We start from the raw sequence: 18,782 nt of genomic DNA, 5'->3' as shown, positions 1-18,782 counted from the left end.
TTCATTCCTGCAAGGTCTGAGAAAAGAGAAAAATTAATAAATAAATAGCAAACAAAAGGGGATTAAGTAAGTTTAGGGGAGGCTGGGCGCAGTGGCTCACGCCTGTAATCCCAGCACTTTGGGAGGCTGAGGTGGGCAGATCACGAGGTCAGGAGATCGAGATCATCCTGGCTAACATGGTGAAACCCCGTCTCTACTAAAAATACAAAAAAACCCACAAAAAATTAGCTGGGCATAGTGGCAGACACCTGTAGTCCCAGCTATTCGGGAGGCTGAGGCAGAAGAATGGTGTGAACCCAGGAGGCGGAGCTTGCAGTGAGCTGAGACTGGGCCACGGTACTCCAGCCTGGGCGACAGAGCAAGAATCCATCTCAAAAAAAAAAAAAAAGTAAGTTTAGGGGAACTGCATTAAGTCAAGTCAAATTTCTTTTCTACAGGAATTCTCAGAAACTTTAACATGCAGACATGAGGCTGGGCACAGCAGTTCACGCCTGTAATCCCAGCACTTAGGGAGGCCAAGATGGGAGGATTGCTTGGGCACAGGAGTTCGAGACCAACATAGCGAGACCTTATCTCTACAAAAAATAATAAAAATTAGCCAGGTGTGGCAGTGCGTGCCTGTGGCCTCAGGTACGTGGGAGACTGAGGCAGAGGATCACTTGAACTCAAAAGGTCGAAGCTGCAGTAAGCCATGATTGCACCACTGCACTCTAGCCTGGGCAACAGAGCAAGGCTCAAAAAATAAAAAATAAAAATAAATTTAAAAAAATAAAAAACACATGCAGATGTGCACCATGAACCTCAAAGAAGGGAGGCACAAGTGAAGGGGGCTTCCTGACAGACTAGATCACAAGTCATGGCACAGCACAAACAAGGTCCCTTCCAACAAAACGGCCATCTGCGACCACTTAAAATCACAGGCTGAATATTCCTCATCCCAAATACTTGGGATCAAGAGAGTTTCAGATTTCAGATTGTTTTGTTTTTCCTCAGATGGAGTTTTCACTCTGGAGACTGAGGCACGAGAATCTTGTGAATCCAGGGGGCAGAGACCGCAGTGAGCCAAGATCATGTCACTATACTCCAGCCTGGGCAAGAGTGAGACTGTCTCAAAACAAACAAACAAACAAACAAACAAAAAAACTCTGATTAAGGCCTTTAGTTAAAGTTACACAAATGTCTATTTTGTTACATTAATAACACCAATGTGGCTGGGCGTGGTGGCTCATGCCCATAATCCCAGCCCTTTGGGAGGCCGAGGTGGGTGGATCACCTGCGGTCAGGAGTTTGAGACCAGCCTGACCAACATGGTAAAACCACATCTCTACTAAAAATACAAAAATTAGCCAGGCATGATGGTGCTCACCTGTAATCCCAGCTACTCCAGAGGCTGAGGCTGGGGAATCACTTGATCCTGGGAGGTGGAGGTTGCAGTGAGCCAAGATTGCACCACTGCACTCCAGCCTGGGCGACGGAGTAAGACTCCATGTCAAAAAAATAAAAAATAAAAAATAAAAAATAACACCAATGTTACTTTCTGGCTCTGATCACTGTGCTGTGATTATGTAACACGCCATCACTGGGGAGAGCTGGCAAAAGATACGCAGTAACCCTCCAAGCTATTTGTGCAACTTCCACGAGAGACTGGTCCAAAATAAAAAGTCTGGACAACACTTTAATCACATGTAAGGTTACAAAACATTAAAAGAAAAATAAATAAATAAATAAAAATAAGCCGGGCGCGGTGGCTCAAGCCTGTAATCCCAGCACTTTGGGAGGCCGAGACGGGCGGATCACGAGGTCAGGAGATCGAGACCATCCTGGCTAACACGGTGAAACCCCGTCTCTACTAAAAAAAATACAAAAAACTAGCTGGGCGAGGTGGCGGGAGCCTGTAGTCCCAGCTACTCGGGAGGCTGAGGCAGGAGAATGGCATGAACCCGGGAGGCGGAGCTTGCAGTGAGCTGAGATCCGGCCACTGCACTCCAGGCTGGCAACAGAGCCAGACTCTGTCTCAAAAAAAAAAAAAAAAAACACAAAAACAAAAATAAAAGATACACTCGCCATGAAAGATGGCTCCAAGTGTTTAAAAGACCTTTGTTTCAAAATGAAAACTTCCAGTGTTAAGTTTGACAGCTGTGCTCATGCTAGTAATACTTGACAGTGGAGGAATGTGGAAGGAGCCGTGGAGGTCACCCAGCCTGGGGGCTCTGCCCAGCCCCTCCACTTGCTCTGTGTACATGTGTATATACCTGTTTGTCCAAGAACCCTTTACCTTCTGGGTCAGCCAAGTCCCATATCTGTGGAAACACAAAAATGCTCATAAGCATGACTGCTGATCACTGTCCATGTGTTAACAAAAACCAGAGTTGCCACCACCCGACCACCGGCCTTGCAGGGCAGGAGTGACTGTCCCCAGGTTGTTCTGCAGATGAAGAGGCCAACTCAGATCAGGTGAATGATCTGCCCAGGGGCAAACAGCCAGTCAGCGGCAGGGCCCAGAGGACATCCAGATGCACTCAGCTCCCAAGCCAATGGTGTTTATGACACCCTTCTTCCCCCAACAAAAGTCCACAAGTGGCCAAGTGCAGTGGCTCACACCTGTAATCCTAGTACTTTGGGAGGCTGAGGTGGGCACATCACCTGAGGTCAGGAGTTTGAGACCAGCCTGATCAACATAGTGAAACTCCATCTCTACTAAAAATACAAACAATTAGCCGGGTGTGGTGGTGGGCGCCTGTAATCCCAGCTACTCAAGAGGCTGAGGCAGGAGAATCACTTGAACCCGGGAGGAGGAGGTTGCAGGGAGCCGAGATCGCGCCACTGCACCCCAGCCTGGGCAACAAGAGCGAAACTCTGTCTCAAAAAAAAAAAAAAAAAGTCCACAAGCTATCAAGACCCCAAAAGTACTCGGGTTTCTTGTCTGCTACCAAAGTAGTGGTGGGGGCTGCCACCTGGGCGTTTGGATCCATCAGCTGCAGCCTGAGAGGTCTGCAGTGACCAGGCCACTCCCCAGGAGGCCCAGCCCCATGCAAGGAGGCCTACACAGGCTGGCCCTGACCTGCGGGGGAAGCTGTGAGGGCAACCACAGAAGAGAAATCACTATTCATCTTCACATACCTTCCCAAGGATAATGTCCGAGAGGCCAGACTTCTTTAGAAAAAGCGCAGCTTCACTCGCCCCCACCCTCCCTGTGTATGCTGGATCGACCTGAGATGGGAGAGCAAGAGGCAAAATAACTTTTCAGCAAATGCAGCAGCAGGTGAAACAGCACCCGCCATGCTGACTATCCGCTGACAGTGAACAGAAAAGGACAAAAGGCCGCTCAGCCGGGCTTCTATTCTGTACTGTGCTTTCAGCTCAGGCATGCTCTAGTTCCATCTGAAAAGACATCAGCTAAACTCACCTGCTTGTAGTAAGATTCATACAACGAATTTCCAGTGGGAATCTGTAAATGAAACCACAGATATTGGTCAAAAGTGAACGCATCCCCTTGGGGAAAAAAAGGGTTGACCCCTCAATTTTGTCATGACCAAAATAGATGATGATAGTTAAGAGTCAAAAATGTATGCACTTTATACATCCTCTGAACACAGAATTAAGTTTATCTTCAGACACAGATATTATTATGCTTACCCGACTTAGAAAAAGTAAGCTTAATGTTCTTGAATAAATCCTAATTCTAGGGCAAACAATCCAGTCACTCAGGAAACAGCAGTAGCAGCCCAGTGTCAATTTCCATTCCTGAGCAAAGGGATTTCAGCTCCTGGAGAGCTCAGAGGGAAAAGACACTCTATCCTCTGAGATTGTTCTTTGGCTCCGGAATCAGAAAAGAAGTTTCCACATATCACCGTGAAATACCGGGCCCGCAAGCTTTCGACCAGTTTCCCTGGCCTGGGTCTGGTTCTCTCACCCATCCCATCCATCCTCCTCCAGCTATCTGAATGCTCAAAGATGCGCACTGACCAGCCTGCGCCCGGAGAGCACTGGCCAGTGACTGTTCCCACCACAGCAGGAAGGAAGTGTGGTGTCCTCAGCTTGGCACTGAAGATATTCCACTTCCCAACACCTCAGGGCCCCAAGATATCGCTGTTCAGAGGTCACTTCCCCATCTAGGGTCACGCAGCTAATCGGGGCCACCAGAGGCCACACCTGGATCCAGCCTGGCTGGCGGCTGAGTCCAGACACTTCCCACCGTGTCCTGACCTCTGCCAGAGGTCTCCCAGGAGAGAGAAGAGACACTCAGGGGAGTGTGCCAACCTGGTGGGGAATTATGCAGCCCCTGAAATGCTGGCTGTAAAAGTTTACGTGTATTGGTATTACAAACCTGCCACTGATGTAATAAGCGATAAAAGTGAAGAATGTTGGCCGGGTGCGGTGGCTCAAGCCTGTAATCCCAGCACTTTGGGAGGCCAAGACGGGCGGATCATGAGGTCAGGAGATCGAGATCATCCTGGCTAACATGGTGAAACCCCGTCTCTACTAAAAATTACAAAAAACTAGCCGGGCGAGGTGGCGGGCGCCTGTAGTCCCAGCTACTCAGAAGGCTGAGGCAGGAGAATGTCATAAACCCAGGAGGCGGAGCTTGCAGTGAGCTGAGATCCGGCCACTGCACTCCAGCCTGGGCGACAGAGCGAGACTCCGTCCCAAAAAAAAAAAAAAAAAAAGTGAAGAATGCACAACGACGCCTAATTATACAGAATGGGTGTGTAAACAGCTAAAGAGAATAGACCTGGGAGGGGAAAAGAGGACTGTCTTGGGGGCAGGATTACAGTATTTATCCAACAAATTCTCAGACTACTGTTGTACGATTTCTCACAATGAATAAAACCAGGGGGACGTAGGCTCCTTCCAGTTATGGTCATTAGATTTGAACCAATATGCACCCACCACTTGCATATTATTGTGCTACAAAAGGTCACTTCAAGCTAAAAATAATGCCCGGGCCGGGTGCGGCAGCTCATGCCTGTAATCCCAGCACTTTGGGAGGCCGAGGCAGGCAGATCACCTGAGGTCAGGAGTTTGAGACCCGGCCAACATAACAGGGTGAGACCCCATCTCTACAACAAATACAAAAATTAGCCAGGCGTGGTGGCATGTGCCTGTAATCCCAGCTACTTGGGAGGCTGAGGCAGGAGAATCTCTTGAACCCAGGAGGCAAAGGTTGCAGTGAGCCAAGATCGTACCACTGCACTCCAGCCTGGGTGACAAGAGGAAAACTCTGTCTCAAAAATAAAAATAAAAATAAATAATAATAATGCCCGGATTAGGGTCAGCTTCTCTGGGGGACGCCAACACCTGTGAACGTATACAGAAGTAAAAGTTGTAATCCCAAACAGCACTTTGGGAGGCCAAGGCAGGCAGATCACGAGGTCAAGAGTTCAAGACCAGTCTGGCCAACATAGTGAAACCCCATCTCTACTAAAAATACAAAAAATTAGCTGGGTGTGATGGTGTGTGTCTGTAATCCGAACTACTCAGGAGGCTGAGACAGGCGAATCGCATTAATCCGGGAGGCAGATTGCAGTGAACCAAGACAGTGCCACTGCACTCCAGCCTGGGTGACAGTGCGAGACTCTATGTCTCAAAAAAAAAAAAAAAAAAGAAGAAGAAGTGAAAGTACAGAGAAAATTACCACGACAAAATGAAAATAGAAGGAAAATAGCATAAAGATCTGAAAGGGGAGAGGAAAAAGTCAAAACAAAAAGAAAAAGAGGAAAAGAAAGGGGGAAACACTGAAAAGCCAGAAAAAATTAGAATAAAATGAAAAAGCAAGAAAAGCCAGAGATTTAGGAGCCATCTTTTTTTTTTTTTTTTTTTTTGAGACGGAGTCTCGCTCTGTCGCCCGGGCTGGAGTGTAGCGGCCGGATCTCAGCTCACTGCAAGCTCCGCCTCCTGGGTTTACGCCATTCTCCTGCCTCAGCCTCCCGAGTAGCTGGGACTACAGGCGCCCGCCACCTCGCCCGGCTAGTTTTTTGTATTTTTTTTAGGAGAGACGGGGTTTCACCGTGTTAGCCAGGATGGTCTCGATCTCCTGACCTCGTGATCCGCCCGTCTCGGCCTCCCAAAGTGCTAGGATTACAGGCTTGAGCCACCGCGCCCGGCCAGGAGCCATCATTTTTAAAACAGACAAAGACCAAAGACATCATGGAAAAGACTTAGGAGGTAAGCGTATAGCAACAGCAGCCCCTGGATGGCTGCCTGCTTCACACTTGGAGGCAGTGACACCATCCCTGGGGGAGTGGTACAGGAAGGACCTGGAGTGGCCGTCACCCTTAATATCTTACAACCTCGTTAGATGACAGTGTCCAACCATCATATCTGTGTCACCTCCTGGGTTCAAACCCCAGCTTATTTCCAAAATATGTCTCCCCAGAGGAAGAAGACCCACAGAAAGGAGGCCAAGGCAGGCAGGCTGTTTGTCACCTGTCAGTAAAGGTGACAGTGGTCAGGTCTAGGCAGCAAACAGCACATCGCCTGCCATGGGTTCACAGACACCAGAGGCCCTCACTTTAGATGACAAAGGTGCCCTTCCTGCCAATGATAAGAAAGGTCCGGATCTGAAGCACATTTCGAGTTTTTTTTTTTTTTGGAGACAGGGTCTTGCTCTGTCACCCAAGCTAGAGAGCAGTGGCGCAATCTTAGCTCATTACAATCTCTGCCTCCTGGATTCAAGCCATTCTCCTGCCTCAGCCTCCCAGATAGCTGGGACAACAGGCACGTGCCACTATGCCCGGTTAATTTATGTATTTTTAGTAGAGGCGAGGTTTCACCATGTTGGCCAGGCTGGTCTCGAACTCCTGACCTCAGGTGATCCACCTGCTTTGGCCTCCCAAAGTGTTGGGATTATAGGCGTAAGCCAGCGCGCGCGGCCCCAGGCGAGTTTTTTAACAATCTCATGGGAAGCAAGGGAAAGAGGTTTCCAAGCTACTGTGATTCCAGTGGAAAAAAAAAGAGTTTCAGTCTTTGAGGCACGCAGGGTTATTAAATATCTGCTCCACTTCCCAGGTGCTAAGAAGCAACAAGATCCGCAACCACGAGAAACAAGGCCCGGACTGATCCAGAAGAGCCGCTGAAGGACACAGCCCAGAGCTCCAGCCTCTGCCCGTCCACGCTAAGGGCCATCGGGCTCGAATACGTGATGACCACTGGGTGTCACTCTCAAAAGACCTACAGCCGAGGGAAAGCCCAGGGAGCATGGCTCAACCAGTGCTCATCACTACGCGAGTCCATCTGGGTAACCTGGAACAATGACAGTGGTCAGAGGTTTTGATCTAATTACACATATGTCAGGTACTGCCAAACCAGAAGGGGGAAGAAAGAAGGGAAAGCACCAGGCCTCAACTGCCACTTCTTCTTAGGCCAGGCTTCTTCCCGGGAACGATAGTCACACCTGCACGCTGCCCTGATACGTCATTGCGGCAGAACTGAAGACACGTTGCTAATGACACAAATCCCCAGCCCCAGGGAGTCTGTCACTGGCCCCTTGTGCAGAGACCTCTTGGCCCCCAAAAGGAAGACTCACAGCCACTGGGAAAGAGCCCTCTGCGTGCTGAGAGCAGCCTCTGGAGCTGCCCACCCACGTCTGACCCCAAAGTGAGCCTGGGGCCAAGCCCGACGCAAAGGCAGAAAGGGGACGCGCCAGGGGATGAGGCCTGCAGTGTAAGAGGCTGCAGGCGGTACCAGGGTGGCTGCAGGAATGGAAGGAAGTGCGGCAGAGCTGACCCGATGGTGTTCTCCTGCTCCAGCCCACTGTGCTGAGAAGACGCCATCTTCGCCTCTGCAGTGTGTGAATTATTGATGAGGTTCAATGTAGCTTTCAGCTCGATCTTTCAGTTGCTCTTCCTGTCTTAAAATGCTGAGACAACATGCAAAGTTCCTGTGACCTCCTCACTTATCCTCCAGCCCAGAAACAATTTACAAGTGGGATGACAGGGAGAGGGGCACATGGAGAAGGACAAGTTCACATCCTTCTGCTCTGAAGGCTTTAAAACACCACAATTTACACAAGCGCCTGTACCTGTAACCCAGGACAGCAACTGAGATGGAGAAACCCAGCAGAACCACCTTGGAGGAGAAACTGTCTCAGGATTGTGTTCTAACGACTCCTTAGCAGAGTTCACCCAACTCTGATCCCTGCACGTGGCCAAGGGCAGGACGCCTCCTACATCGTCATGCCTGGCTGCCTCCTGCTGGAACTGTCACTCTCACTCTGCTAGCAAAGTACACGCTCTTGTGCAAAACAAACCAATGATCGTCATTGGTTCAAAATGACTTTTGGAAAGCAATCCATTTTCACTGTACAATGTTCAGAGAAGTACCTATAATCCGTTGTTTCATATCCAGTACCTCTCATCCTCCCAACAACACTAAAGGGCAGGTAATATTACTAGTCCCAGTTGACAGGTGGGGAAACTGAGTTTGCCCTGCTCAGGACCACAACAGCCAATGAGCAACAGTCAGCGAAGCACCCAGGATGGGTGGTCCTGGAGTCTGACCCTCACCTACTGTGCACCCTGTAATGACAGCCCAGGTGTCACAGGGCGGGGCACCGGGCCACAGGACAGCCTCATGCATATGCTGGCCTGGGAAAATGCATGTCCGTGATGACGTGCTGGAGCATTTTATTAAACAGAAGAGGTCAAAAGCCAACACTCGATTTGAGCATATAAATGGACTTGAAAGCCAGTGTTTTCAATGGCCTGCCATTTCCCCAGGAAAGCTGAGACCCCATAATGGTTGTGTTTTTCAATGCCACTGCCAAGTTTTGCAGGAAGTTAGGCACATAACACCGAAACACATCTCAGTCTGAGTTCCTACTTAGAAAAACACACGGATGCAAAAACATAGCCCAGAGTAGAGCTTGCTTGATAAACCTTCCATTTCTGCCTTCCCCTTAGAGGCCCCAACAGGCCTTGCACAACCATCACCCCACGTGAGCCCAGCCCTCCTGGCAGGCCAGTCCACATTCTGCAGGTGAGGTAACCTGGCTGAGTCATGTGGCAAGCACGTGGCAGAACTGGGACTTGACTTAAAGCATTCAAAAGGCATCAGGGAAACGCTGGGGCATGTCTAATCTTCCTGGACTGGACGGACAGCTCTCTCCAACTGCTCCATCAGAGGTTTCTACACCAGAGCTAAGGTAAATGTTACCAAGAGGAGAAGACTTGGCAAGTGAAAAGACAGCTTTTCCAAATCACAAGGAAAAAGACATCTCAATTAAAAATGAGCAAAGGGAAGAGAAAGGCAATTCAGAAAGAAGAGATGCAGCAAAGTTAGAAAGCAAATGTTCCATCTCGCTAGTAATTTAAGTATTACAGGGCTAGGTACGGTGGCTCACACCTATAATCCCAGCACTTAGGGAGGCCGAGACTGGTGCATCACCTGAGGTCAGGAGTTCAAGACCAGCCTGGCCAACATGATGAAACCCTGTTTCTACTAAAAATACAAAAATCAGCCAGGCATGGCAGCAGATGCCTGTAATCCCAGCTACTCAGGAAGCTGAGGCAGGAGAATCACTTGAACCTGGGAGGCGGAGACTGCAGTGAGCCGAGATCACGCCACTGCACTCCAGCCTGAGCAACAGAGCGAGACTCCATCTTCAAAAAAAAAAAGGGCAGAGAAGCTAAAACAATTCTGAAAAAGAGTAATAAAGTGGAAGGAGTCAGTCTACCTGATTTCAAGACTGACTCTATAGCTAGAGTAGTTAAGACAGTAGAGTGTTGGCAGGGGGCAGGCACAGTCAGTAATGCACAGAACAGAATGGAGAATCTGAGAAACAGACACACACAGATATGCCCAGTGGATTTTTTGACAAAGGTGTAAAAGTATTTCAGGAGGAAGGACAGCCTTTCCATAAAGGGTACTGGAGCAATCGGCATCCATAGGAAAAACATGGGCCTCAAACTAAAAGTCTTATGCCTCGCACAAAATGTAACTCAAAATGGATCATGAGCCGGGCGTGGTGGCTCACGCCTGTAATTCCAGCACTTTGGGAAGCCAAGGAGGGCGGATCACGAGGTCAGGAGATCGAGACCATCCTGGCTAACACGGTGAAACCCCGTCTCTACTAAAAATACAAAAAATTAGCCGGGCGTGGTGGCGGGCACCTGTAGTCCCAGCTACTCAGGAGGCTGAGGCAGGAGAATGGCATGAACCCGGGAGGTGGAGCTTGCAGTGAGCCCAGATCGCGCCACTGCACTCCAGCCTGGGCAACAGAGCGAGACTCTGTCTCAAAAAAACAGGATCATGAATTCAAATGTAAAACATAATCCTCAGGATCTAGGGCAAGGCAAAGAGTTCTTAGACTTGATACCAAAAGCCCGATTCATAAAAGTAAAGATTGGCAGACAAACTTTATGTTTGCACTGTGAAAGAGCCAGGTAAGGCCTGGCGTGGTGGCTCATGCCTGTAATCCCAGCACTTTGGGAGGCCGAGGCAGGAGGATCACCAGAGGTTGGGAGTTCAAGACCAGTCTGACCTACATGGAGAAACCCCGTCTCTACTAAAAATGTAAAATTAGCCAGGCATGGTGGCGCATGCCTGTAATCCCAGCTACTCGGGAGGCTGAGGCAGGAGAATCGCTTGAACCCGGGAGGCAGAGGTTGAGGTGAGCCAAGATCGCGCCATTGCACTCCAGCCTGGGCAACAAGAGCAAAACTCCGTATTTAAAAAAAAAAAAAAAAAAAAAAGGTCAGGTGCGGTGGCTCACACTGTAATCCCAGCACTTTGGGAGGCTGAGGTGGGTGGATCGCCTGAGGTTAGGAGTTCAAGACCAGCCTGGCCGACATAGCAAAATTCCATCTCTACTAAAAATACGAAAAAAGTTAGCTGGGCATAGTGGTGTGCACCTGTAACCCCAGCTACCCAGGAGGCTGAGCCAGGAGAATTGCTTGAACCCAGGGGGCAGAGGCTGCAGTGAGCTGAGATTGTGCCACTGTACTCTAGCCTGGGCGACAGGGCAAGGGCAAGACTCCATCTCAAAAAAAAAAAAAAAAAGCCCAGATAAAGGCAAGCTACAGACTAGAAAGAAAGGTTTGCAAAGCACACATCCAACAAAGGACTACTATCTAAAATATATACTAGAGAGCTCTCAAATTCAACAGCACAAAAAAGGAAACAATCAAATTAGAACATGGGCAAGCCTGGAGTCCCAGCACTTCGGGAGGCCAAAGCGGGAGGACTGCTTGAGCCCAGGAGTTCAAGACCAGCCTGGGCAACATAGTAAGACCCCATCTCTACATGAAATTAAAAAACTAGCCAGGTGTGGTGGTACACACCTGTAGTCCCAGCTACTCAGGAGACTGAAGCAGGAGGATTGCTTGAGCCCAGGAGTTCAAGACCAGCCTGGGCAACATAACAAGATCTGATTTCTAATAAAATTAAAAAAAAAAAAAAAACGAAGAAGAAAAGAACATGGGCAAAAGATCTGAAGGCAAAAAGACACTTCACCAAAGAGGAAATATAGCAGATGGCAAATAAACATATGAAAATATGTTCAACATCATTAGCCAATAGGAGAATGCAAATTAAAACCACAGTAAGATGCCACTGCACGCCTATCAGAGTGGCTAAAATAACAAATAGTGACAACATCAAATGCTGGTGAGGACGCAGAGACACTGGGCTACGCATACACTGCTGATGGGAAGGTAAAAAGGTACAGCAACTCTGGAAACAGATTGGCAGTTTCTTAAAAAAACAACAGCAACAAAAAACTAAACTAAACACGAAACTACATGACCCAGAAACTGTCCTGGGCATTTACCCGAGAGAAACGAAGAGTGATGTTCACACTACATCCTGTATGCAGTCTTGGCCACAGCTTTATATGTCACTGCTCCAAACTGGTAACACCCTGGATGTCCTCCAATAAGTGAGTGGTTCAGCAAACTGTGGTCCAAGCACACCATGGACTACTACTCAGCAATGAAAAGGAATGAACGGCTGACACACATGCAATAATCTGGATTAATTTCCAGAGAATTATGCTGAATGACAATTCCAACCCTCAAAAGTTACATACTGAATAATTCCACTAGATAACATCATTAAAATATAAAATTGTAGAAATGAACAGAGTGGTGGTTGCTGGGGATAAGGAAGAGATGGGCTGGGAGGGAAGTGGGTGTGGCTATCAAAGGGCAACATGAGGTACAGTGTTCTGTATCTGGCTATCAACAAGACCCTATCTCTACAAAAAATGAAAAAAAAAATAAAAATAATCACGCATGGTGGCACATGCCTGTTGTTCCAGCTACTCAGGAGGCTGAGGCAGGAGGATCGCCTGAGCCCAGGAGTTCAAGGCTGCAGTGAGCTATGATTGTGCTACTGCACTCCAGCCTGGGCAACAGACCTGTCTCTTAAAAAAGAGAAAAAAAAAGCTTTCAAACCTTGATTCTGTGCTCTGACGCCCTCCCCGGTCCATGTCATTCACCTTGCTGCTTTGCTGCATGTCTAAACTCTCAAAGGTGGTTCTATTGCTTCTTGGTTCCTCTCCAGGGCAGGGAGTGCAGGCCTTACCCGTGTACCATGCCCCACTGCAGGCCCTGAATTCTGTCTGGGTGGGACAGAGTCCTTGAGCCCCAGACATGTCCATCTTCTTCCCTTTTTTTTTTTTTTTTTTGAGACAGAGTCTCGCTTTGTTGCCCAGGCTGGAGTGCAATGGTGCGATCTCAGCTCACTGCAACCTCCACCTCCCAGGTTCAAGTGAGTCTCCTGCCTCAGCCTCCTAAGTAGCTGGGATTACAGGCACACACCAACATACCTGGCTAATTTTTTGTATTTTTAGTAGAGACAGGGTTTCACCATGTTGGCCAGGCTAGTCTCACACTCCTGACCTCAGGTGATCCACCTGCCTCGGCCTCCCAAAGTGCTGGGATTACAGGCATGAGCCACCAGGCCCAGCCAGGGCATGTCCAACTTCTGCTGGTCTTACAAGGTGGTCATTTGGGTCCCCAGAGAGAATCCAGGACTCTTCCTTCAGATCCTGAACAGAGCCATCATCATCAGTATCCCAGATGTAATACTCTACCACCATTATGCAAATGTTACTTCAGAGGAAACTGGATAAATGGTCCAGTCTCTTTTTTTTTTTTTTTAGACGGAGTCTTGCTCTGTCGCCCAGGCTGGAGTGCAGTGGTGCGATCTCAGCTCACTAAAACCTTCGCCTCCTGGGTTCAAGCGATTCTCCTGCCTCAGCCTCCTGAGCAGCTGGGATTACAGGCACCCGCCATCATGCCCAGCTAATTTTTATATTTTTGTAGAGACGGGGTTTTACCATGTTGGCCAGGCTGGTCTTAAACTCCTGATTTCAAGTGATCTGCCCAGTCTCCCAAAGTGCTGGGATTACAGGCATGAACCACCGTGCCCGCCCAGACTCTCTTACAACTGTGTGTGAGTCTGTGAGTCTACAATAATCTCGAAATTAGAAGTTTTATTTTTTCTTTAGAGACTTACAAGACCTAATGACCAAATGCAAGGTGACATTTGCAGACAATCAGGGAAATGTGAATACGGTCTTGGTATCCGATAATACCAAAGACATTATCATTAGTTGTGTAAGGTGTGATAAGGCATGTTGTTATATAAAGGAAAATGATCTTAACTGTTAGAGATTCATGTTGAAATACAATTTCTAAGATTAAAAAAAAACGGGCCAGGTGCAATGGCTCACACCTGTAATCCTAGCACTTTGGGAGGCCAAAGTGGGCAGTTATCTGAGGTTGGGAGTTCAAGACCAGCCTGGCCAACATGATGAAACCCCATCTCTACTAAAAATATAAAAATTAACTGGATGTGGTGGCAGGCACCTGTAATCCCAGCTACTCGAGAGGCTGAGGCAGGAGAATCACTTGAACCCAGGAGGCGGAGGTTACAGTGAGCCGAGATTATGCTACTGCACTCCAGCCTGGGCAACAGGAGTGAAACTCCGTCTCAAAAAAAAAAAAAAAAAACAGGAGCCAGGCATAGTGGCACGTGCCTGTAGTTCCCAGCTACTCGAGAAGCTGAGGCAGGAGGATTGCCTGAGGCCAGGAATTCGAGGCTACAGTGAGCTATGATCACTGGGTCCGTGAATGGCTACTGCACTCTGGCCTGCACAACATAGCAAAATGTCATCTGGAAAAAAAAAAAAAAAAAAACCTGGGAACTAAAGGGTGGTACAAAGAAATCTGCAAAATATTGATAACTGTTGTAAATGGGCAGTGGGTACCTGGGAATTCATTAAACCCTTCCCTCTACATTTATTTTATTTTATTTTATTTTTCATAGAGACAGAGACTTGCTTTGTCACCCAGGCTAGAGTACAGTGGTGCCATCGTAGCTCACTGCAGCCTCAACCTCCTGGGCTCAAGGGATCCTCCTTCCTCAGCCTTCCAAGTAGCTGGGTCTGTAAGTGCATGCCACCACACCCAGCTAATTTCTATTTTTTATTTTTTTGTAGAGACGGGTCTCGCTTTGTTGCCCAGGCCAGTCTCTAATTCCTGGGCTCAAAAGATCCTCCCACCTGGGCCTCCCACGGTGCTGGGATTATAGGCGTTAGCAGGCCCAGCCATTGACTTTTAATGTGTTTAAAGGCTACCATTTGATGTGCTTCTGCCTTGTCAAGGAACCTAATGGCACAAGCTGCATAAGGTTTTAAGTGTGACAAATGAGGAGAGCTTGGTCACAGACAGGATCGTGCTTCTGTCAAACAATACAAACTGGCATTCCTTTAAAACACACACAAGTGTGCCCTACCACAGCTACAAGATCTGCTACTGGGAGACTGAGAAGTGATACAGGAGCGGGGAGAGAGCAAGAGGGTTCTCTGTTTTCCCCTCTTGAGGGCACAGATGTAGACTGCGAGGCACTGGAAACAGCAGAGGACTGGTTAAGCTGCTAATAAATTGCTGAGTCTCCATGGGACAGAATAAATATCTTACAGCAGTCAAAACAGCAGAATGTTTACAAATGGGGTCCAATCTTCATCAGCTTGCTAAGTGAGAAGGGTGCAATCTAGCAGGTACAGTGTGACCTGGCTTACAAGCACACGGTGTCCTATCGCCCCGCTATTGGAACCTGGAGGGACAGGGCCACACTTACCAGGATTTCTATGGGCCAGTTAGTTTGCTTCCTCGTGGCTTCCTATGTTCCCTGGTGTTCTATGTCATCATGAGCTGCTTTTGTAAATTAGACAGAAATAGAAAGATGTACAAGGAAAAGCAGGATCTGAAGGAATTTTCATGGATTCTCCCCGGGGACCCAAATGAGTGCCTTGTGAGACCAGTAGAAGACGAACATGCTCAGGGCTCAAGGCCTCCATCCAAACCAGACAGAACTCAGGGCCTGCAGTGGGGCATGGCACAGGGGTAAGGTTTGCAGTCGCTGCTCTGGAGAGGAACCAACAAGCAAGAAAACTGCCCTTGAGTGTTTAGACACGCAGCAAAGCAGCAAGGTGAATGACATGGACCAGGAAGGGCATCAGAACACAGAATCAAGGTTTGAAAGTTTTTTGTTTTGTTTTGTTTTTAAAGAGACAGCACTTTCGGAGGCTGAGGTGGGTGGATCACCTGAGATGAGCAGTTTGAGACCAGCCTGGCCAACATGGTAAAACCCTGTCTCTACTAAAAACACAAAATTAGCCAGGTGTGGTGGCACATACCTGTAATCCCAGCTACTTGGGAGGCTGAGGCAGGAGAATCGCTTGAACTAGGGAGGCAGAGGCTGCAGTGAGCCAGGATCGCACCATTGCACTCCAGCCTGGGCAACAAGAGCAAAACTCTGTCTCAAAAAAAAAAGAGAGAGAGAGCTCTGTTGTCCAGGCTGGAGTGCAGTGGCACGATCATAGCTCACTATAGCCTTAAGCTCCTGGGCTTAAGTGATCTCCTTCCTCAGCCTCCTGAGTAGTTGGGACCATAGCCATGCACCACCATGTGTGGCTAATTTTTTTTTCATTTTTCTGTAAAGATGGGGGTCTCATTATTTTGCTAGGCTGGTCTTGAACTCCTGGCCTCAAGCAATCCTCCTGCCTTGGCCTCCCAAAGTGCTGGGATTACAGGCATTAGCCACCGAACTCACCATTCCAGAAACGGAATTCCTGGAGAAAAAACATCGCCTGCAGCAGGCTTCCTGCCTCGATGAACTGCCCTGTGGAGGATGCAGGACTACACCGAGCCCCAAAAGTCTTTAGGAGAGACTGCCCGGCTCCATCTACACTTACGGCCTGTGTCCTCCCATCTTCCTTCACTAAGAGAAGCTGTCTCATGTGAAGGTCAACAGTGCTGTCAGACAAATGTGAATTTGAGTCCTGTCCCGCTGCTGGAATGCTGTGCAACCCTGGGTTGGGGTGAGCAGCCTCTCTGTGCCTCAGCTTCTGCATCTGGAGATGAGGGTGAGCACTCCCACACACAGGGACTTGTCAATCGCCGGCTGTTGTGATTCCTGGTTTCCTCATCACCCTCCTTCCACTGGCTCCAGGTAAATATGTACCCTCTCCCCAGAAACATCCCTCCACCTCCAGCTACTGACCTCCCCTACCCTTCACATAAAACCTCCTGAAAGCCGGGCACGGTGGCTCACGCCTATAATTCCAGCACTGTGGAAGGCTGAGGCGGGTGGATCACCTGAGGTCAGGAATTCAAGACCAGTCTGACCAACATGGAGAAACCCCATCTCTACTAAAAATACAAAATTAGCTGGGCGTGGCGTGCATGCCTGTAATCCCAGCTACTCAGGAGGCTGAGGCAGGAGAATCACTTGAACCCGGGAGGCAGAGGTTGCGGTGAGCCGAGGTTGTGCCATTGCACTCCAGCCTGGGCAACAAGAGCAAAACCCTGTCTCAAAAAAAAAGCCCTCCTGAAAAAGGGTCCACCCTTGGATTCCCCAGCTCCCCCTTCTTTGGACCTGGAGATTTATTCGTCTGCTCACTCAATCAACACATGCTGAATTTGTGCTAAGAGGCAGCACTGGGGATACAAAAGTATGTAGGACAGAGTCCTGGGCTTCAGGCCAGGCACAGTGGCTCACGCCTATAATCCCAGCACTTTGGGAGGCCAAGGCAAGTGGATCACCTGAGGTCAGGAGTTCGAGACCAGCATGGCCAACATAGTGAAACTCTGTCTCTACTAAACATATAAAAATTAGCTGGGCGTGACAGCTGGTACCCATAATCCCAGCTACTTGGGAGGTTGAGGCGGGAAAACCGCTTGAACCCAGGAGGCGGAGGTTGCAGTGAGCCAAGATCGTGCCATTGCTCTCCAGCCTGGGTGACAAGAGTGAAACTCCATCTCAAAAAAAAAAAAAAAAAATTCACAGAGTCCTTAGCTTCAGGAAGGGCAGGCGGGACAAAGTCAGCCCAGGACTACGGCACAGGGCACCGTATGACATGACTGCAGCAGTAGGCACAGTGAGGGGAACTCAGGGCCTGGGGCCAGGTGTGCCTTGGGACAGAGGAGTCAGGCGGGCTGTGCGTGATTCAGCATGGCCCCAGCCAGGTGGAAGGACACGCACATGAGATCCAGGGTCTGTGCACGCTGTGCTGAGAAGATGTGGTGTCATCCCCAGGGCAAGCAGAGCCTGGGGAAGGGGTGCCTGCAGGCCAGCAAGCTGGGTGTATATATGCACATGAGATGGTAAACAGTACGGTAGGAATCCACTGCAAGGAGGTGGGGACCAGGAGCAGGGCTGGAAGGAAGCGATCAGAGAGAGACTGCCATTGCCCTCCAGCAGCAGGAGGCCTGGGGACTATAGCGACTCACTACAGCGGCACCCCAAGAAAGGGGACATGCCAGTTCCCTAAAAAGGAACATGTTTCCTTGGGATGTCCCCAGGGGCACTGAGGTAGAACTCTAATTGCCATTCCAGATGTCTTGGTGCAGGTGTGGAGGTGAACAATGGGACCCTCCCCAACCCCAGCCTCATGGAGCCGCGACAAAGCATACAGACGGCTGCCAAGAGCTATATGGAAGAGACAGGATGGAGGGCCACTCCGCAGCCAGCAGCAGACATACACCCAGGGCATCAGGAGACCTGGGAGGCACCCCCTCCATGGCTGAGCCTGTCCAGGGAGACTTGGTCAAGCAAAGCTGCGGAGCACCCGTGCCAAAGCAGTGCCGGAGACAGGCCTGCCACGGGAAGGGAAGGAGGAGGCTCCACCACAGGAAACATCAGGGGAGCTGGGTCCTGGAGCAACAGAGGGGCGTGTAGGGAAGGGCTCAAGGGTCTTGTCCAGCCATGCAGAAGGCAGGAGGGATGGAAGAGGAACGGTGCCCAGGCAGGAGGGGAGCAGATTCCAGCCCTCCCTCCTGAAAATGCTGCTTAAGAGCAAAAGCAGATGAAACCTCCGAGCAGCCCTCCCAGCTGCTGACCTGTGTCCCCTGGACATCACCCCTCCCGGGCATCTCAGAGAACAGACCCATTCTGTTCCATCTGTTTCCTTCCTCTGACCCATGCATGGTCTCCCTGGAGAGACATGGGAGAGCGGTCACCTGAGACTGGGGGGAAGGGGGGGCACCAAGAGGGGCTTTGATGACTCAGCAGCGTGTCCTGCACAGCAGGAGCACCCACCACCTCCCACGAGGGCCCACTTCCCAGAGTCTCCCAACTTTCCGAAGTGTACCCCAGGCCTTCCCAACATTCCTTTCCTGCATCGGCCACTCCTGGGCTCCAATGTCTCTGCCATCTACTATCCCCTAACTGAGCACACTGCCCGGGACTCGGTCGGGATGGGTCTGGCCTCCTGTCGGGGTGTTCCTGACAATGGAAGTACTCCCAGGCTACAAACCTGGGCAGCGTGGCCCGGA

The 18,782-nt window shown here is 49.5% G+C and overlaps 1 protein-coding gene across 16 annotated transcripts in view; it reads right to left on the bottom strand.

The window, feature by feature from the left end:
• EPS15L1 (epidermal growth factor receptor pathway substrate 15 like 1) overlaps positions 1 to 18,782 on the bottom strand; it is a 119,788-nt gene that overhangs the window by 87,549 nt on the left and 13,457 nt on the right. For 14 of the 16 annotated variants that reach the window (XR_747795.2, XR_004058779.1, XM_030935898.1 and 11 more), the window contains exons 2-4: positions 3,407 to 3,448; positions 3,121 to 3,210; positions 2,253 to 2,300 (exon numbers count right to left, since the gene is read on the bottom strand). Coding sequence is in view for 12 of the 16 variants with exons in the window: in XM_030935898.1 (XP_030791758.1) it covers positions 2,253 to 2,300; positions 3,121 to 3,210; positions 3,407 to 3,448 (180 nt within the window). In the remaining 4 variants the exon portion in view is untranslated. The remainder of the gene's footprint in view (positions 1 to 2,252; positions 2,301 to 3,120; positions 3,211 to 3,406; positions 3,449 to 18,782) is intronic. The other 2 variants (XM_010361490.2, XM_010361493.2) reach the window with 1 other exon arrangement.

The sequence above is a fragment of the Rhinopithecus roxellana genome, chromosome 8 (genome assembly GCF_007565055.1).
Source record: "Rhinopithecus roxellana isolate Shanxi Qingling chromosome 8, ASM756505v1, whole genome shotgun sequence".
Lineage (NCBI taxonomy): Eukaryota > Metazoa > Chordata > Mammalia > Primates > Cercopithecidae > Rhinopithecus > Rhinopithecus roxellana.
This window is presented reverse-complemented; position numbering and strand designations above follow the sequence as displayed.